Source organism: Tyto alba, unplaced genomic scaffold, assembly GCF_018691265.1.
Source record: "Tyto alba isolate M040663 unplaced genomic scaffold, T.alba_DEE_v4.0 Super-Scaffold_1, whole genome shotgun sequence".
Lineage (NCBI taxonomy): Eukaryota > Metazoa > Chordata > Aves > Strigiformes > Tytonidae > Tyto > Tyto alba.
The window spans coordinates 14880987-14902499 of record NW_024881261.1 but is presented as its reverse complement, the minus strand read 5'-3'; the positions used below and the strand labels follow the sequence as shown (position 1 = coordinate 14902499).

The following is a 21513-nucleotide window of genomic DNA, read 5'->3' as shown; positions in this document are numbered from 1 at the left end:
AGTTATATAAATCCTGCTGGGTGAAGGATGTTGTCACCAATTTAGAAAGTTAACAGGGTAGCTTTTCGTTAAGCTTCCCCTGGCTTCTGCCACAATATAAATTAGAAAGCCTTGCACTGGAGCTTGAAAAATCTGACAGTGCCATCGACCAGCTGGGGTTTGCAGCTGCTGGAATTGCAAACTGCATGTGATATAAATGGCCTGAAGTAAAACAGGTCATTAAAATAGAATATTAATGATCTAAGATGTTGGTAACACAAGAACCCTTTTAAATTTATGTCCTAAACAGTGAGCTAAAAGTAAACTATAGGAGCTGATGATGGTAATAAAAAAACAGAAAGAGACTATATCCAGCCCTCAGTTCCTTTCACAACCCACAGTCCTGAGATGCTGCTCTTCCTTTTCAGCTCATACGCTTTGCTCTCAGCACGGTTTAGGTCCTTATGTAAGCACGCTGGCCTCAGCTAACCTCCTAATGTCCAGACATGTTTCTGTTGTGCTTTCTAGTACTTTACCTTTGTTGGATTTAAAATCTCATGGTGTAGATGCCAAAATCTAGAAGCTCCCCAAATTCAACTCAGTTTATTGTAGGAATTGAGGGAGTCAAGATTAGAGGGAGGATTGTACCAGTAGGATTTTGGGCTGAAATGATACAGAACATGGCTGTTGTTTCTGTTGGTGTCGTGTTTTGGTTACCTGAATGTCAAAGTCATTGGAGTTCATTCTTATTTTGGGTCAACTTCTATTTTTGTTGCTCATAAACATCTGTTGATGTTTTTGTTTGGAGGATTAACTGTTGATTAGCAGAAGCAGCCTGTTGGACAGGTGGAGTGATGGTGGAGATTAACGAGGTGACGGTTTCTCTCCTGTGTCCTTATGAAGGGCTCAAGAAATTGTCTCCCCTAGGTTGGAGGAAAGAGGGGATGGTGGGGTGGGCACAAGTCATTGCAGCGATGCCAAGCTACAGGAGATGCTGAACAGGCCATGGCAGATGTTGATCATTGCTGTGGAGGCCCAAGCTGAAGTACACGTCTCTCAAAGGAGATCTGCCCAGATTCAGCAGCAAGACATCACCCAGACCCCACCGATGCCAGAATCTGGGACCTGTCCTCTCCACGTGCTTGCTGCTGGACTGAGGTCTGGGCAAACCCAAGGTTTTGCGCTCCCTCTGCTGGCTGCATTTTTGTTGGCTGGTTCCCGCTCTTCATCCCAGAAGGAATGCTGAAATCAATAGAGACAATCTTGAACAAACAGGGAAGTAATAAAATTAGCATGGCTCCTTTTTAGGGTCATTGAACACTAAGAAAAAGTCCTGGTTGACCATTAAGTGGAGGTGCAAGTTGGTGAGGAGATGCATTCCTTACACTTCTTTCCAAAAGGTCATTACTTGCCTTGGGAAGTGGAGGCATAGGGGAAATCATATCAGCATAAGTCACACTTCAGTATCTTTTGAATCTGGTGTGGAAGACTTGAACCATGACCAAGAAAGACTTTGGTATTCTGTTTGCTTGCCTTACGTTTTATCGGAATTTTTTGTTCTGCATTTGCCCAAATAGTGATAGGTGTCTCTCCAGACTCAATATTTTCTCATTGTTGTCGCCTCTTCTATCAACTTAGTTTGCTGCACTCCCTGAAGCGCTTCCTTGATTTGTTCTTTAAACTTCCAGCCTGTTTCTCATCTCAAGCCACCAGTGTCCTGATATCACAACCTTGTGTTTAGGCTAGAGTCTCAGAGGGGTGTCAAAAAACACTTTTTCAAGAGTTTTCTCTCTCAAGCATTACGTTTTCCATCTCTTCCTCTCCTGCTTTGGATTCAGCAGATACTTGAGAGCATTAGATTCCAATTTTGGGAAGCAGCTTGTGTTTGTCCATTTGCCAGGCTAAAATCGGATGTTCTGGCCAACACTGAGAGCAGCCCAGCTAGCAGTGTGCATTTTAGCCCCTGTGGACCCTGGTTATTGTCAGTCCCAGCCATATCCAGTCCATATTCCCTACTGGATAAGGGCTACATGACTGGGAATCACTGGCACACTGTCCATGGCAAGGGAATCATTACTAATGTTCATGAAGTTTCTGAAACTTTTCCTCTCTGCTCTTTAGTTTCACTCTTGCTGCCTGTCTACACCTGCTAATAGCTTTCCCTAAATATTTTCATTTCTGATTCTTCCTTAAGATTTCCACTTTGAAAACAGAGCTCTGAGTTGAAATGACCTTCTTCCTTACTCTCAAGTTAGTTCTGGTTCCCAGCTAATTTCTTTTACTCATGGACCTATGGTAACTTCTTAGCTTCTGATTGGATTTTGCTGCCAGGTTCAGTTCAGTTGCATGCAAAGCTGCATCAGGGAGCAGCTTTCCAGAGCTATGCTCTCACTCTCAGAAGCAGCAGCAAAGTAAATTGACAGCGTGCTTCTCACCGAGGTCTGACCAGACTGGATTGAAGGGTAGGCAGCAGCAGTTGTGTTGGGGTGCCTACACTGAGAGATAGGCTGCTAGAGATGGAAAATGTTAGCTCATCACTTCTCTTCCATCTGCCATGGGGCAGTGGGGAATTACTGAGTCCTTTCTGGGAGCTTTGTCCAGTTGAGTTTTCAAAGTTGCAAGTTACTGAGCTTCTGCCATTTCCCTTGGGAAAATATTCCTTACAAATACAATTCACTGTCAGGAAGTCATTCTGAAACTCTCCCTAATTTTTCCTTTTTTTGGTGTCCTCCCACAAAAATGGGCTTTAACACAAAGAGTCTATTTAAGGCGCTACTTGTATTTTCCTGTGAAGGCTGATGTGGCTTCTAGTTAATGTTTGTACGAGACTGTAGGCTATCCAGTTTAAAGGCAAAGAATCACCATATTCCCTGTGGTTGCGCTAATACTTTCACTCGTTTCCTTGAGGGTCTGGATGAGTTTCATGTGGCTGTATTAAATGAATGTTAGTTACTGGGTTCCCTTCCCAAATACATACTAAAAAAATCATGTGTTTTTCTACCGAAAACAACAGGATCTAAAAAGCTTATTTTAAATCTAGATTATGTTTGTGCAGAAGTTTGGGGGTTTTCTTGATTCTGTGAATGGTATTGTGGTGTGAACAAACCCAAAGGCAGTGTACGCCAGTTAGTGGGGGGGGGGGGGGGGGGGGGGAGGAAGTATCAGTCTGATATCCCCATTGAAAATAATCAAAGTGCAAAAGCAAACAGCGTGAATGTAAATTTCTGCTAATAGAAGAGAGATTTAATGTCCTTGAACTGTGCTGCACAAAAGAAATTGAGGAAGACCTTTGTTACTTAAGTATAATTGCTTGCAAGCCAGGGCTATTCTAGAGGGAGTTGTTTTTAATGGTTAAATTATACAACGCATTTTAAAGTCTATTGTTTCGCATAGTGCTTTGTTGAACCTGTGAATCTCACTGACAGACCAAATTGTTTACCTTTGTAGAAATCGGTCAAAACCAAAACAGTTGCATAAGAATAAACTGGGAGATTTTTCAGGAGCACAGATCATTAGCAGATTCAAGGGCAGCTAAACACCTCCTGGGATTTTTCTCCATGTCGTTGTAGCATATTAAACAGGTTATAGCTTAATGTTTCAGGGTACTCACCAACAGCAAATGGGCTCAGATTACTGGTTTTAACAAAAATGGACTAGCCTGGTTCTATTTTTACCACAAAATGACTTAACAGAAATCTTCCGTTGTGTAAATGTCTACCATAGCTTTGATTTAGCACTGATTTTTTGTTAATAAAAGGAAACTGGGGGCCTTAGAGAGATTGGCTTCTTGCATGGGGGAAATAACGCATACAAATCTTCCTGGTTACTGAGTTCATAAGCCTCCTTCTGTAGAAACAGAGGCATCTCTAGCTGCTTACTCATGATGTGAGCTTATACATGTCACATAGATTGTTGCTCACTGCTCAGAGCCCCTGAGTTACAGCTCTGCTGTTGGACCACTTCCTGAGATCACTCTTTTGCTTTAAAACTATGCAGCAATATTATAATTTTCTACAGCATAGTCTGGCTAGTAGCGTCATTTTGCTATTAATTTTCCTCACATACAAGGCCATATTGTGGCATTCCAGATCAGTAAAACTTACCTTCTGTATTTATGTATCATCCCTATGTACTGAACATTTTGCAGATTTTTTAGGTTCCTAAGCAGAAATTCAGGAATGAAGAATCAGAAATGAAGTTTGGGCTGGGATTTCAGTCAGGCCTCCCTTCAAAGTCTTTTAGAATCACAGCATAATTTAGGAAGGGACTTCTGGAGGTCATGTGATCCAATCCTGTCTTTGGAGTAGGCCACTTTTGAAGTTGGCTCAGGTCACTGAGTTTTGAATACCTCCAAGGATGGAGATTTCACAGCCCCTCTTGGCCCCTCTTCCAGTGTTTGACCACACTCGTGAGGAACAAGTTTTCCTTATTTAAGGAGAGTTTCAAATTTTGAAACTCGTGTTCATTGCCTCTTGTCCCATCAGTATCTAGCTCCAAGAAGTATCTAGCTTTGTCTTCTCTATAGCCTACTATGAGGTATGTAAAGACTTTTAAGATGCCTCTTTTATCCTTTTATTTGCAAGACTGAACCAGTGCAGCTCCCTCTGCTTTTCCTTGTGCACCACGGGCTCCAGGCCCAGACCATCTTAGCATCCATCCACTAGAATTGCTTCAGTTTGTCAATGTTTTTCTTGTACTGTAGAACACCAAACTGGGCATCAGTGCTCCAGGTGTGGTCTTGCAAGGGCCAAATAGAGGGGAATAATCCCTTCCCTTGACCTGCTAGCTGCATGTGTGCTATCGTAGTCAGTATGCAGTTAGCTTTCATTGCTGCAAAGATGCACTGCTGACTTGTGTGGCTTGTCTACCAGGACCATGGAGTCCTTTCGTGCAGACTCAGCCAGTCAGTCTCTAGTACCAGTGCATGGGAATTATTTTGTACCACGTTCATGACTTTGCATTTACATTTACTGAAATTCATAATGTTCCTGTCAGCCCCACTTCTTCTGCCTGTGTGTCTGTGGGGAAGTGGCATTGTGAGAGTGGGATGGGTACAGCTCTATTCATATGGCAAAACTCTTCATGTAGACAAGACCCTCTGTACTGACCATGGCAGACGTTGAACTTGGTCAGATGTTTTCATCTCTAGTTTGGACTGTATGACAATATTCTTGAGGTCCTTGCTCTAAACGTATAAATGCCTCAAGATTAAAGGGTGAATTTATTTTTTTCCGTATCTTTTTCAAGGAATGGTCAAAGTACTGTAAGAGAATCAGTATTTCAAGCATTTCTTTCAGTGCTGTTCTGCATGGTTGGTCAATCACATGGACTCCCAGCAGCTCATTCTAGGTTCACTGACTCATGTAGATTTCACTAATCATCTTCATGTTTCTTAATTAGCTTAATAAATTAATAAGAAGTTGTGGTACAGAGCAAAATCCAAGCTGAGTGGCAAGATTTTGAGCAATGGGATGAGGCTAGATTTGCTTTTAACAAAAGTCCTTGGTCCTTTAGTTGCCCATGAATATAACTGATTAGCATTTATCACAACTTGTGTCTTAAGCTGTGTACACACATAAGCCCCACAGGCTCTTGCTGATGTTACTGACCGTTGATACAGATGGGGAAAGCTGAGGCAGAAAGCAAACGTTGCCTGCCTGTGGCCAGAGGGGTTGTGAATCAGAACACTGTCCACAGTTCTCTTTTGGTGCTGCTTATTGCACATCACTCGGGTCATTTATGCCTTTATCACCAGATCTGGCAGTGCTGCAGAGCTGCCTGCTTGCTAAATCTCACTGTATCAACATTTAAAACAAGTGATTAAAGAAGGATTAATGTCATAGATGTAGTGTGGTTAGAACCCATGGCCAGAAAATCAGTGAAGTATAGAAGTTATTTATATAATTTCCATGCACGCTTACGGTCTCTGTTTAATTTGCGTTCTGCTCTTAAAGCCCTACGAATACTATAGACAGTCCAGGCTTCCTTACCTGGACATTTATTTTATTCAGCTCCTTGTTGGATATGTATTTTATGTACTTAGCAGTGAAAAATGCGGTTGAAACATCTCTCAGTTGAATGAAATGGTATGACAAATAGCAGTAGCTTGATAAAGTCTTTGGATAAAGTTGTAGCCAATTTCTATTTAAAACACTCGGAGGAGTCATTATTTTACTCATAGACCACTTTTAAAGTTGGGCACGTGCTGTGTTGTGCTCTGTTATGATGTATAAAGAAATCTTTGCACTCCTCTGGCTTTCCCTTTAGCCTTTTCTGCCTTGATTACTTGCATATGTGGAGGGTATTTTGCAACCATCTATGCAGTGGTTTGAGATGGCAGCCAGTCTGAGAATGCATCTTCATGACACCTTCATCACCAGCACCAATGCTTGTTCCACTGTCTGATGATTTCTGGCAAATTATTGGATCTGGATCAATATTAGCTTACAAAGGCCCAAGAAATGTGATTTTTGGATCTGGTCTGTCTCATCAAGTGACTGCATGAGCATTGGAGCCAATGCAAAGGGCAGAGAAGACTTTGGGAGCAAAAGGCAGCCTTTTGGAGTTGGCCCAATTAGACTGACTTAAATTCACTTGACCCCAGCAAAGTTCATGAAAGACATGGACAGGAAAACTTGAGAGTCAAGAGGGAGGAAAGATTAGTGTCAGCCTGCCTTTGGATAATTTATATATTTTCGACAGATAACTCTCTGCAACCTATAGTTTTAATAATGAAGGTAGAGCTGAACATTGATGCTACCCACCAGAAAGTCCAATGACATTTGAAACTACGACAAGTTTCAATGGTCTCAATACTTCGGTAAATAAATAAAAAGTGAAAATTGGAGATCATTGCAGAGCCAGAAAAAAATGTTTCTAGCTTTCTTTTTCATTGTAGGAAGTGCAAAATGTCCGATTCCCATCCATGACTAATTCTTTATCAGCTCACTTTGCATAAGACAGCAGTAGCTGGTACAAATTTGGTCACTTGTCTCCCGTTAGGTACTGTTGGTCGGATCAGAGTGCTGCGGCTGCTAAAGTGGGGAGAGCATAGCATATTTTAGTGATCCTAAATTCTTGGTGGGGACCACGCCGATGGAAAGGGCACGCAACTGTGGCTGAAAGTCCTGCACAATGTCCCATGCATGCTATTACAGCCCCTCGTGTCCTTCCCCAGTCTCATTTCCATAAATCTCTCCCGTTGCTTGTAGATGTGTCCAGGACTCCACTGTGAGAAAGACTGTTTCAAAATGTAAAATTTTATTACCTAGTTCAGCTTTATAATAGGCAGTACAGAAGTGGAAGAGAAGGCTGTAATTTGGTGATTCTGATCAAAGCTGAAATGCTGAGTTGATAGCATTGTTTGTTGTACCCACTTGTACAGATCTGAGCACTCTTACCACTTCCTAATGTGTGAGAATGGTGATCCTCAGGAATTAGCATCTGAATGAGCATGTGCAAATATGCTGCTCTGGTCTGTGATAGAAATGATTCTTGAAGGAGTCATGCCTTTTGACTTGAAAGCAAATATCTGAACAGGCACTGGGAAATAAATTACAGTATTTGGTTTGTCCATGTGACTTTTTTTTTGTGCCACAGTTCTTTACAGTTCTTTCTGAACATCGTTATATTGAAAGGATATAATTGGAGTAATAGCAGGGGAACAGCAATGATAATAATACTTAAATCTTTCATGTTTTTATGAAGTCACCTTTTTTTTTTTTTTTTTAAGTGCTGTTCATTGAGCGGTAAAAAAGAGCTGGAATTCTTGCAAGGAATGCAAAGAAATAAAACCTGGCACAGTGAAAGACTTTCAGTGCCCTATGAATGTTTATCCTTTAAAATCACAAATCATCTTTCTATTAATTCACTGTAGAATAAGGTCTCCTCAAGATAAGACTCAGCAGTGCAGTGGAGTTGGTATTTAAAGTATGTCCATCTGCATCTAAACGAGTAGCTCCAAGACAATCAGATTATGCAGTAGTTACTTTGGTGAGAATATCGCTTAAGTGGAATGGAAACTTCATTTTGAGTCTAATATTAGACCCTGCTTTGGAAAATTCCTTTTAAATGATCACAAGCTGGGAATAGCAAAAGAATTTAACTTTCGACAGACAGCATTCACCAGGAATTTGTTTTTAACTGCTTATGTTGGGTCCCTGGGAAAGCAGATGTGAAAAACTTACCAAAGTGAATTGACTTGACCTGATGCAATGTTTATATCAGTAGTTGATAAGTTTTCCTCCCTTGTCTAATTTGTTCAGGATATTTTCATTCTTTAAGAATGAGTAAGTCTGGGTTTGAATAGTTTGAATGTTTGTTAGTCTAATAATCTGAATCTTAAAACATGCAGACATTATTGCCTATAAAGGGGTCTAAGCTAAGTTGAACTATTTTGGTTATCTTCCACAGATGGGGATAAGTATCGTTTTTGACACTAGCAAATAAGAATGTGAGGCAATGTTGCTTACCTCCTGATAGCTTGGAAAGCATATTGATATCTGCTGTATTTATACTTCAAAATGCCACTTCTACTTAGTGAACCCTTTGAATTCATGTTACTTTTTATGCAGCTTTACAAAGGACCGTCTTTCAATGGCAGCCAGGGATACTGGCAACCAAGGACATCAAAGCAGATTTGTAGGGTCATGATTTTATTATTATTCTTGTGGCAGAAAGGACTTTAGGAATTATAGAATACACTTTGAATGATGCACAGCTCAAGGATCTGTAGAGCCACTAGTATATTTCATCTTAGCTTTTCTCTTTGATCAGACATTGTCACTTTGATTATTCTAATTAATTCCTAATTAACCCACCCATCCACCCACCCCACCCCTCCTGTATAGAGCATGTCCAAATAAATTATCTTGGAGGGAGGGAGTAGAAAAAGAGAAGCTCATGGATTGGTCTGACCTGTTTTCCCCAGATCTACCCTGTCCACGTGCTTCTGTGGTTTGGCCATTGTTGCTGTTGTTTCCAAGCTTGAGGAGAACATCCATGGGAGCTTGCTGCAAAGGAGGGCTCCAGCCTGGCTGCCTTCTTCCAGTGCATGAGACAAGAAGTGGAACAACTGTCAACAAAATAATATAGTGAATTCAGTGCCAGGGTGACAGTTTTACTGGGAAAGACATTAGAAAGAGAACACTGATCTCTTTAGCTGTTTTCCTTTAGTACATTACATGGATTTGTGTGGCTCAGGAATGCATTTCTCAGATAAAAATCAGATTATTATTGTAAGCATCTGTTAAACTTTGACTCTTTTTTCAGGAAGCCTGACACCAACCTTTTTGTCTTTTTATTTATAGCTGTGTGTCTATAATTCTGCTATAATTTCTGATCTTTCAGGGATTTCTAAAATGTCTAAAGTGCTGATCTGTCTCCTTGCAGGCAAGTCTCACCTGGCTATAGTACAAAGAGTAAACAATGAAGGAGAAGGGGATCCTTTTTATGAAGTCCTGGGAATTGTCACTTTAGAAGATGTGATTGAAGAGATCATCAAGTCTGAAATTCTGGATGAAACAGATCTATACAGTGAGTAGAAATATTTGCACTTTGTTTATAGATGAGAGGGAAGACTCCATCCAGCAGCAGCTGTGTTTAATAGCTGTGTTTTGAGAGACGTTAAGTTGCTGATTTAAAATGTCAATGGTCAAATGACCTGCAGATCCCTCAGATGGTCAAAGTAATTTTTGTTTTCACAGCATAGACACCTCACCCCTTTGTGCTGTATTAATTCAGAAACAGGACAGGTTTTTTTATTTGACCCTTCCATCAAGAAGGTTTACATATGCAACAATCTGGTCTCTCCTGCTAGCTGTTCTCCACCACAGTGGCCTTGTTAAACCTTTTTGTTACAGTGCTCACAACCTCCCACGTTTTCCCCTAACCACTCTCCACCTAAAGGGCCTGTAGTCCATGTACTACCATACTTTAGCAACAAGGCAGGTAAATGCCGTGCATCAGGGAAGGGGAATGGAGTCTCTTTCGGGTCTCTGTCACTTATTCAGAAAAACTGAGAATGGAAAGTCTTCTTCAGGGCTGAAAACCAGCATTTCCTAAATGGCTCCTCTTTATCACTCAGTACAGCTCCTTCCTTCCTTTGCATCAACATATGTTGAGGGAGATGATGCTGCAGGTCAACCATTACCTAGGACTTGAAAGATCTGGACTCTTTTCTTTCCCAGTTTAGAGGTTGTCTGGTCTTTGGCCAGTTACTTAAAGTGTCATTGCTTCTCTTCCCATCTGCACAATCTGGCCTGTGCATATGGGACTTCCTTTCTGTCATTCTTTATCTGTCTTATCTGTACTTTGATCACTTGCTGGCAGATGCTATTTTTTACTATGTGTTTGCATATAGCACAAGGATGTCTCTAGATTCTATTGTAATAGAAGTAATATTTTTAAATGTCTTTAACACTGTTCAGATGTTCTTTGCTTTAATCTTTTCTCATGAAAGGGATCTGAATGTTTCTACAGCACCTTTTACAGGACAATGAAAGCATCTTCTATCCTCCTTCCAAGCCAAATACCAAATGGGTACTTTACACTGTGGGATAGACATACTTCTACTTTTCCTAGTAGATTGTTATTGCCTAAACTACTTTCTGTAGCTGGTCAGTATTTTACCAGCATTTATGTGCCCAAAGGTTCATGCAAATCGCAGTTGTGTGTTACAATATTCTAAACAGTCTAATTACTATGCAAATCACAGCAGTCTAGTTAGTATCGATTTCTTTTCATAGCTTCACAAATGAATTGTTGGCTAATCAGTCACAACATAATTCTTTTACAGGGTGAATTCAGGCTTTCTTTTATACTCCAAAAAGATCCTATCTTTGTCTCATCACCTTTGAGATATTTTCCTGTTTCTACAAGTGAAAAGACATTGCATATGCTTTCCAGTATTTTTTTTCCCTTGTCTGTCAAGAGAAACCACATAGATCATGCTGTGTTGTTCTTCAGGACAAAAAAAGCTTTGACCATTAATAGCATGTTAGAGGGCAAGGAAATGAGAATTTAATTTTACTATCTGAAGACTTCCTAGATTAACAAAACAGAGCTGGTGAACATGAGTTCATTTGAAACTCTCCTTCCTGGGAAGGTTTTACTATTGAAAATTCCTGGTTCAGAACAGGAGGGAAACTTCACTTCCTAGGCTTCCTGGAGGATGCAGGAAGTTTTGAGGGGTGACTCCTGCTATGTACCATGAAGATGAACTTCTAGTTTCTTTATGAAGCACTGGAGTTCGTTCCACTGTTCAGATTGAAGAAATCTGTAGGAGTAAGGAAAAGAGCAGAAATCCAGAGAAACTGCAAGGATCACTGAAAATGTGATAGGTTTTGGATTTGGGCAGATTGATGTGCTGTAGCCACTTCCAATTGGAGTTCCTTTTTTTCAGTAACCCAACTGGGTTACTGAAGGTTGCTTATTGTCCACGATATGTTAAGGCAGCTTACTTTTAATGGTGATATCAGTGTGTCAGTGCTGGTAACCCCATCTAGTACTAGAGTTCTCTGATGCTGTTCATTGTAAAACCAAGCTGGCTTGCTCAGCTCAGACCAAGCCAACTTGAAACCTTTGGACTGATTTGCTCTGTGTCAGGTGTTTACATAAAAGTAGAGTTTATGAAAAATTTTGGCAGCGTTGTTATGCCTTTGTTCTGAAGCTTTAAAAATGTTTTGTTTTGCTTTGATGGAAACTTGAAATTTGATGAAATGGCCAACCTTGGAGCTATGCCTTTCTACTGCTTCCATGAAAATCCATTTGAACTGTGTTAGAGTAGAAGTAATTCTATATTTACAGTTTTTGCTAGAAGCTAGTCTCACTGCTGAAGCTCTGCAGCTGAATCTCTCAGGGGTTGTATGCCCAATAAATGTGTGGTATTTCTTCAGATTGCTCTAGTCTTCTATGTCTTATGGGTTGCAGAGATGTTGGGAGAAGATGGGAGCAAGAAAAATTGTTAGATATGTCTGACCTATTAACTTCTGGATAGATTGAGTACTTTTGAGCATGAGACTTTGTATTGGGGATGCTAGTGGGGTGGAGATAAGAGGTTTCTGTCATGACACAGGTAGGCTCTGACTACATCTCAACCAGTGTCACGATGCACTTGGCTCTTAGTATTGGAAAGTTGGAGCATTTTTTTCATGGTTGATGCAATACAGAAATCTGTCCTGCACTCCCATGGCCTTACCCATGGTGGGAGAGCATTTCTTAACCTTCTCAGAGGCCCAACAGAGAAAACCATGTGTTCTGCATTGACCTCAGACTGCAGAGTCCACTTGAGGAACATGAAGTTCACTGTTCTGACCCAGGTTTGATGGTGGTCTGTCTTATTTAGCTCTTTATAATTGAAGATGAATTTAATCATCCCCTTAATGCAACTGGAATGCTGCTGTTTTTCATGCATACAGATTCAGAGAGGGTTTGCCCTATGTAAAATCTGGGATTTTTCCACAAATTAATTACCTTAACACACCTTTGTGCATGTGTTCTGCATGTTGTGGGTAAGCAGTGTGGTTGTAAGCATCAGTTTACATTGCATTTTTACATTCTCACCCATGTGCTGTTCAGCAGACTGCCTCAGCAAATATGACCCCTGGCAAGCCCATGCTGCAGGGCTGTTCAGTGCCACGCCATGGGACACATTTGTTACGGAGCTACACTTCTGCAGCTGCAATAGCTTTCACCTAATTATTTATTTTAGCCTTAGCAAGTCACTTCCCTGAATGGAAGACCACATCTTACCTGAGTGTTTCTATTTCCAAACTGCTGTCAAAATAGGTATGTTTTGACAAAATACATGTGCTAGTAAACTCTCTGTCACTTCTCCCATTTAAACCACAGAGTTATGGGAATAAAAATTGTTTGCACTAATGAGTATTTCCACTGTCATTCAGTGAAAGTGTAGCAACATAAAAAAGGCTGTGCAATGCCGATTTGTCTGGCAAGACCTATGGATTTGGTATGATGTACATCAGTATCCTATGCCAGGAGAGCAGACCTTAGTGTAGCTGGAATCTAATCTTTAGATATAACAAGATGGTTGCCACCCATTAGAAAATTATGCTATTACCTTGTTGGCTGTTAGGACTGTGGACTTGCTAACCTTCTGTCGAGCACTGGTAGGCTGCTGGAGCTGCATCCTTACAGGAAGCTATTTTAGGCTGTTTAAGTGTTTCAGGCTTAGTCCCACCGACTTTGTCAGTTGCCAGAACATGCATGATACACAGGGCAACCTGGTTTTCCCAGCTAGGGACAGAAAGAACTGGCAAAACTAACTTAGTTAATTCCTAAACATTTCTTTTAAAATGAAATAGTCCCAGGCTGAAAAAGACCTGTGCAGTGTGTGGGGCATGGACCATCAGCCTGGGTGTGTGCATCACACGGGGGTGAGGGAGAGGGGGACATGGGGTGTGTGCTGAGTGAGACTGGCATCCACCTCTGACTGCCTTGGGCTGGGCATCCTGGTGCTGAGTATGGGCACAGTGTCAGTGAGTCTGGTCCTCTACGAATTGTACTCTCCCTTCCTGGAGTACCTGATAGATGCACATCTCAAGCAGTTTCTTGTCTCTGTCCTTGTACAGTTGTGTGCCAGACAGAACCGCACTTCTATTGGATAAAATATTTTTGTTCTCGTTCTCATCTGGAGCACACTGCAGATGTCTACTCTGTCCTAAAGACAAAAAGGAGCACAGAAAGAGAGCAAGAACCTTGCCAGAACACTGTCTGGGTGCATTTGCAGTGCCCATCAGCCTGCTGCCTGCCCAACTGAATGGGTGATCTGAGGTTTGAACACCCTGTTCTGTAGCTGTCTCCAGTCCGAGCTGGTCCCTTCAGGGAAATCCATTCAGTCATTGGTGGTATTCAGCATCAGGCCTGGAAGTTCAGGAATATTACAAGAGAGATCACAACCTTACTTGTATTTGGACCCCTCCCCTACTTGAGTTCGCTCCCTCAGCCCAGGACCTCATGGTCAGCTTTGCTGCCTTTGATTTGAAGAACTCTAAATATTCCCAGAACCTACTGAAGATAGTTGCAATATTTTTCATTATCTCACCAAAAGCTATACTGAGGTTATCACTCACACATCACATTGATCATGTTGCAGAACCAAACAGTGTCACAGCACTCTGTAAGCAGAGATCACTTCATGCCAAGATAATTTCAGTGCCCTGGTCTTCATCTCACTTACTGTAGAACAGACAGACAGGAAATACCTGGTCCAGATTCAATTACGTCTGTCTCCATCCAGTCCTTGGTTCCTGTCTTAGAAGAATCTCAGAAGTTGTTTGGATAGCAAAGAACAATTAAGACCATCCCTTACAAAAATAAGCCAAGTTAGTGGCTTTAAGCCATGTGGCTCTGTTCTCACTGCATAACATTTTTCTTGGGGGAAGGTTTCTGGACAAGCTGCCAACGAAACAGTAGGAGCAGTTGAAATCACCCATCATTTAATTAAGAGACTGGGTCTCTTACCTTGATGACTGATGCAGACAGAGAGATTTAAGGGAACCTCCCATGATGCGATACTGGCCCTGTTTTCATGTACCAGAGGTGCAGTGCGAAGCCTGCAGTGGTACAGCTCATTCACAAGAGAAATAAGAGATGCTTTCCAGCCCTGCTGAAGAGATGTTTCCCTGTCCCAGGGCCAAAACTTGTAGTTGTGGTGATTTTTGCCTCACTGAAGAGAGCAGTGATGGAACTCCTTGTGAGAAAGCATCTCCGCCACAGCACTGTAAAAAATGGCATTCTCTGAGCTTTTCAGAAAAAGCACAGTTTCTATTCTTACAAGCGGTAGGACCTAGTGAGAGCTTATATTCACTTTTTATTACTTTGGTATCCATCTTCCCTTTAACTGCAAGTACAGATAAGCTTTGTCTCAGACTATATTTCCAAGGCAGGGATTGTTTTTAGTCTGTAACCACTCCCTTAGGTGGTTTCTATTCCTGCTTTTGGAAGAGAAACTGCAGTCCCTGATGTAGTCCAGGTCCTGGGTAAAGTACTACTAGGGTAAGAGGCTTCTTGTTTCAAGGAAGAAAAAGGGCATGAGTTGTCATTGTTCTTCTTCATGTTTTTGGGAATAAGTATCTCATTTTATTTGCACTGCTCACAGAATGAGCTTTAGATATCTAGAGTAGATACATTACTTACCAGTACAGTATTGCTGTTGAGTCTGTGATAGTCCTATAGTGGAGGCTTGTCCACAGGAAGTTGAGGATCTAAATGTATTTATATCTAAAAGGCTAGGTTACTTGGGAAAATCTTTCTAGAAATCTGTTAATTATCAGTATTGTGCATTTCCAAGCCCCAAACTTGACCACTCGGAGCCTTATGTAGTCTGTAGCATATATTTGGACACCTACAAGACTAGATCTCAGTAGCTTTCTTGTTACTGTACAGTACTTTAATCTTTTCATGCATAACCCAAAATCTGGTAACACCTACCTGAGAGTATGTGTGAGATTTTACACTGTTAGCTTCACCTACACCTCTTTGTGTGCTTGCCCAAATTCTCTGCAGTGAATCAATGTACCAGAACTGCCTGTGGTCCCTCAAAAGTCCACTTATTTTAAACCAATTACTAGTTATCTGCTGATCAAGTGGCTATAGTGTTTTCAGTATCTTTCTTCGCTAGGGCCCTAGAAGCGAAACCATCCCTCAAGTCCGAGGGGCTCACAGTAATTGCCTTAAGACTTGGGTTTCCTACAATATAGGGTGGATCTCAGAGCTGTCTGACAGCGTTCTGCTGCTTATAGCCAATGCCACCTTACACACTGCGTCAGCAGAGAAGAGCAAGACCCTGCCATCTGAGCAGAGACCTCTTCTCCCTGAAATTGATGTATACTGAACCCTAACATGCCTATAGCTTTCCACTTACCTGGTTTCCTAGAAATTTTCATAGATTACCTCAGCAGGTAGATGATAATAGCTGGGTTGTTTGTGCCTCTGCAGCTCCATCTTTCATGTTGTCTTTCACAAACGGGGTTTCCCTACCACAGGGCCTATTTTAAGGCAGACAAACCAAGTAGCAAGTATTTAGTTGAATAAAGGACAGGAGTCCAGGTGAGTTCCCACACCTGAACTCCTGAAGCTACTGTGTGCTTCACTCTGGCTTCAGTGCCTGTAAAGTGGCCAGAGATTCCCACCTCCAGGCTGTAGACTTGGACAGCCTTTGCTGAAATTTGGACAGGACAAAATAAACTGCACATGCTAGACATTGGGAGTTACTTGGACCAAAGGCATGTGGATTTTGTGAAAGCTGTGAAGAGTCAGTGAAGCCATGGTACAGCATAAGATATAAGTCATTGTATATTTAGTCTATGTACTTGCTGGGAATTTTCTAGGGAATGTGTACAAAAAAAGTATCTATCTCAGATACTCTTGTAGAACAACACCTTTTGGCCATTAGTAACACTGAGCAGGACTCCTCCTCCCCACCTAGAAATGCGCACACGCCTTATGTGTAATATGCAGAGCTGCTCTGCAATTAGATGTTTGCAAGCAGAGACTTTTCCCCCCGTTGAAGTGACCAAGAAGGGACATAGACTGTGTGTGCCTGGCTCTTCAGGACAGGGGCTCACGGCCGGATGAGCCCACAGCAGAGCTCGCTCATTGTTTCTGGCTTGCGGTGTGTGCCGATGAACAGGGCTTTGTGTGTGTTGCAGAGGGGTCTGTCTGCACCCTGTGCTCTGGGTGGCCATTCGGGCTGACTCCATAGAGCGCGGTTCATGCTGCACCCCATTCTAACAAAAATCACTTCTTTTCCCACCCTCCCTTCCCCAGCTGATAACAAGACGAAAAAGAAAGTAGCTCATCGGGACAGGAAGCAGGACTTCTCTGCCTTCAAGCAGACAGACAGCGAGATGAAGGTTAAAATATCACCGCAGCTCCTCCTGGCAATGCACCGGTTCCTGGCAACAGGCAAGTGTGGGTTATCTTTTTTTGTGATTGTGCCAGAGCCTCGGAGGCAGTTTGTCAGCAAAGGCCGGTGAGGTGGGTGGGATAGTGCAGGCGGGAAGGGAGGCTGGATTGTGGGGTGACAAATAATGCCACTGTTGTGTTTTTCTTTTTAAATTCTCTCCTCTCCTGTGTTCAGTGTCGGCATGAACCCTCTGAGACATTTACCAGGGGTGGACCAGTAACTTTAAATTGGTCTGAAAGGTAAGGATGAATGCCAAGTGCCGCACTGCATGTCTAGAGTCCATCAGATTAACGACTAGCAAGTACACCCCATTAGGAAGAGCTCAGGGAACAAACCAAAGAGGACTCGATACCACTGGCCAGCTGACTGTAATTGCACTCTGGCGCCTTCTCCAGAAAGAGATGCTGGACTTTTTGCAGGAAGGTCTAAACCTGTTCCATGAGACATTTTGACTCCAAGTGAAAAACTCTCCTGACACATTTAATGCAGACTGCACAGGCGGTTGAACTGTACTTTTTAAAATGGATTTCTGGCTGGCTTGTGTGACCTCCGTTGATGACTTCAGGTTTCAGAGGACAGTTGTCTCCGTCCCAGAACACCTTGATGGTTTAGCCCTTGGGTGCGCAGTCTGGCAGAGAGGCCAGGGCTTTGAATGTTTTTTTGCAGCTGATACTGCCTTTCGTCGTAAAGTTGGTCCCTTCACCTCAGAGATGAGACCTGTTAACAGGAGAGCTTGTGGAAAACATACCTTCCTATTGCTCATGCTGTCTCTCTTTGACATATAAAGACTTCTTACATGCAGGTCTTTCAGACGGGCGTCTTTCACTGCTATGTTCAACATATGTTCATGGGTTGAATATGATAAAGTTCTTTTGTCTCAAGTTTGCCAGCTCCAGTTGGAAATTAGTACTTCCCCTCCTCTAAGATGCAGTAACTGCCTGCCTAGATGCTCCTAGTCTGCCTTCATGCTTTATTTTGCCTCTGTGACTTGAGAGAAACATGTATGTGATCGGTTATCACATCTCAGCTGAGGGGCAGTAATTCCTTAAAAGGCTTGGACTCCCACGGCTCATGTGCATGTGAGCATGTCCTTGGTGAAAGGAAGCAGTTCAACAGGAAGATGCGGATTTAACAGCAAGCAAGGCGTTGTTCATGTAGTGATACAAGACTTGATGAAGTTCCCTAAACACCTGCTCAACAGACATAGTCTTACAGTGCTGCTTCTCTACTTGTTTTGTGGATGAAAGGATTATGTGGCTTAAATCCAGGTCTGTCTGTGAAGCCACTGCTAAATAAGATGAAAGCTACATTTTTGGTTTCTCTGTTCTGAATTGAGAATAGTATCTTTAGCAGATGAAAGCTACTGGGTCATTAATGGTCCTGTTCTGAAATGAGGTGTTAGGACAGTTTGTCAATTTGCATGTGTAAATCTTGACATCCCTGGCTTAACTCTCCCACACAAGGATGAGCTTTTCCACTTCAAACAGCTCCTGTTGGGAACACTGAAGAGCAAGTGGATAGGGGACATGTTCTGTGTGTCAGGAATTAATCCCACATGGTTTGAACTGACCTGCACTGTCTCTCACTTGGAGTAACATTTCCCATATGAACCGTGGCAGCCCCAATTGTGTCTTTGATTTATGCAGAGCACCTATCTAGAGCAACCAACTTTCTAGGCCCCAAACAGTGGCGGGGTTTTTTTGTTTTGGTTTGGTTTTGTTTGATTTGGTTTTGTTTTGTTTTTTATAAAAGGACAACAAATGCAGTAACTTTAATAGCTTTTGTGGAAGGAAAAAACAAATCCAAAGGTTCTCTACCCCAATTGTAAAGCTCTTCCATTTAAACAACTCTTCAGTGAGTCCATACCACTGTGACACTGAACTCTCAAGAGGGCAAGACTGCCTTTTTCTTTTCCCTTTCAGATGAAGACATGGGTTTTGGTTGTTTTGAAAAATATTTCAGTAATGGAAGTTGGGGCGTTCCTGTTCCCCCCCCACCCCCTTACAAATCTAACAGTCTCAAAAGACAGGAAGCCTGCAATTCCATAATGGATCTCTCTGCATCTGTGTGTCTTATAGGCAAATGCTTGTTAACGAGTATTGCTGACTTCTTGCCAGGCATATGAAGTGTAATGCCAAGTTGTATCTTGTGTTATAGAAGTAGAAGCATTTGGTCCATCCCAGATGTCAGAGAAGATCCTTCTCAGGCTGCTAAAACATCCCAACGTCATCCAGGAGCTGAAATATGATGAGAAGAACAAGAAAGCCCCAGAACACTACCTCTACCAGCGAAACAAGCCCGTCGACTACTTTGTTCTCATTTTACAGGTCAGATATGTGATTATGTAGATATGTGCAAAATCCTTCATCTCCTGACATATCCCTCTCTATACCCCTTCCAGTTGTTTGTCTTCTTTCAAACGTGGGAATGGAGCTATGGCTCCTGGACACTGCTCCTGCCTCTTTTATGGCTTTGCCAGCCTTGAAGTGCTCACTCAGCTGCTTTCAGCCTCAGTTAAACCAGTTGTAAAGGATAGACAGCACTTCCCCCTTCAAGTCATCTGTTGAAAGTTACTTAAAGCTTTAGGTATCACTAGGATAGGCAATGCAAAGGAATCCTTGCATACAGCTGGCATCTCTTGGAAAATAGGGGTGCAAAAAATGTCATGACTTTTTCTGTTTTTTCCTATTGCAGAAGGAGGCATGGGGGGAGTTTGACAGTTTAGGGAAATGACATTTTTCTGTGTAGTTTTGAAGTCTGTACCTTTGGTGTTGAGAAATGCACGTTTCAGTGGGCCCACTGCTCCATCTGCGGAACTGCTGCCACCTTCAGCCCCAGCCCCCGTGGCTCCTGAGCACCCTGCCATCCTGGCACTCGCCCTACCCTGAGATCACTGCACTTGGGTGGGTTTAGATTGAAGCCCTAGGTGGTGTGGAAGGACTGTTTTCTGCTTGTTCTGTACTGGATTGCTTCCAGTGCTGATATCTCCCAGGTTTTGTTACTTGACAGGAACACTTGAGTGGCTAGGTAAAGCTTTACACAGAAACTTAGCTTCCATCTAGCATTTTTTGAGCAGGAACAGTCCTTTAAGAGATTTTGCTGGAAAGATGCTTATGTTTCTATCTTGCATAACTGAAATTAGTTTTGATTATAAAACCACAAGCCTTGTTGCTAAAGTTGTAACACAGGGCTTGAAATATTTTTTAATGTGGCCTTAAAAAAAACAAGGAGGGAGGTTTAAACACTCAGTGATAAACTATTAGGAAAGCACTGGAATGCAGTATTGTGGATTCAGCATAATTCTCTTTTTAAAAAGGATTGTTTTTTTCAAGAGTTTGAGGAGCCACTGGTAGGTCTTCAACTGCTCGCTCTTATGTGCTGAATTGTTGCAATCTGAAATATTCCAGAGGCCAGATAATGCTCCCTAATGAGGTAATTCTGCAAAGATGTAAATGGAGGACATGGGCAATACAAAAGAACAATCAGTTCTTTCTGAGCTATTCTTCAATCAATAAATATTTAGTGAACACAATGTGCTAGCTCTATAATGCATTTGGAAAAGTGAGTCTTGCAGTAGGTACATGCTATAAAAATGGTAACAAGGTTGGTTCTGCAGGGGTCAAGAGGGGATAAATACTCTGCTTTTGTTACGTAAATGGACTTGAACTTATTCTCTCATGTGGAGAGACCAGAATTGCCTTCACAAGAAACCCATGCCCGAACAGATTTAAATGTATATTTTGTGCATGAAGTTTACCAGCTTAATCTCTGTTTTAGCTGGAATGTCACCTGTTTGCAACAGCTTTTCTCTTAGCTAATGGGAAGTTCTTCGTAGCAGTTGGAAATTTGTTTTTGTCATTGTTAGAACATTAAACAGTGGAAAACCAGAAACCACATGTGCATGCATTTAAACTGGGCAGAACATATCTAATAGCATACATGGTGAATTCTTAACTGCTTTTCAGCTGCTGTGACCTTGCCAAGCATGCCTGGTCTTCATGTGGCCACCACTGGGAAGCTTGGAGGTGCTGCATGTGCTGATAGAGCAATGGTCTTGAAACTGCAACTCAACTGCTATTGCTAATTACTAGTTTGTATTTAGCTACTAACTCCAGGCAGACTATATGTGAAGATCAAAGCCTGGTCGTGTATGTATTTTGGTGACCTGGTCTTGGCTGGTGTATAACTACTAGCAGTAAGTAGGTTGAGAGCTCCGTTTATAACCAGTCTTTACCTGGATGACAAAATTGCACCTTTTGGAAGGCTTATAATGAACAAATAAGCTTCTTATTTGTGTTGTGGAGTGAAATTGGTTTTAAAAGGGATTATATGAAGTTGTTGCTTGTGATAGCAGGAAAATGGATTTGTGAGCTAGGCACTCTCTTCCTGTGAGGTAGATTTTGTGGGTTTTCTCATCTGGGACAGTTAGACAAGCTGTCTTGGTATTCGGGCTCATGCAGAATGAGTTCATTTTCATGTTTTTCTGCCCTAGTTCAGTACTGTAAAGTGAAATACATGATTATTTATTTTAAATGGTGCTTAATGAAATAAATACATAGACATAAAATCTGCCTTTTGGACAAATTTTGACCCAGTTATGTCCTGTT

At 41.9% G+C, this 21513-nt stretch overlaps 1 protein-coding gene across 3 annotated transcripts in view; it reads left to right on the top strand.

Annotated features, from left to right (window-relative positions):
• Positions 1 to 21513, top strand: part of CNNM2 (cyclin and CBS domain divalent metal cation transport mediator 2) — a 126994-nt gene that overhangs the window by 87514 nt on the left and 17967 nt on the right. For all 3 annotated transcript variants that reach the window (XR_006164741.1, XM_032988556.2, XM_032988555.2), the window contains exons 2-4: positions 9370 to 9513; positions 16768 to 16905; positions 19064 to 19233. Coding sequence is in view for 2 of the 3 variants with exons in the window: in XM_032988556.2 (XP_032844447.2) it covers positions 9370 to 9513; positions 16768 to 16905; positions 19064 to 19233 (452 nt within the window). In the remaining variant the exon portion in view is untranslated. The remainder of the gene's footprint in view (positions 1 to 9369; positions 9514 to 16767; positions 16906 to 19063; positions 19234 to 21513) is intronic.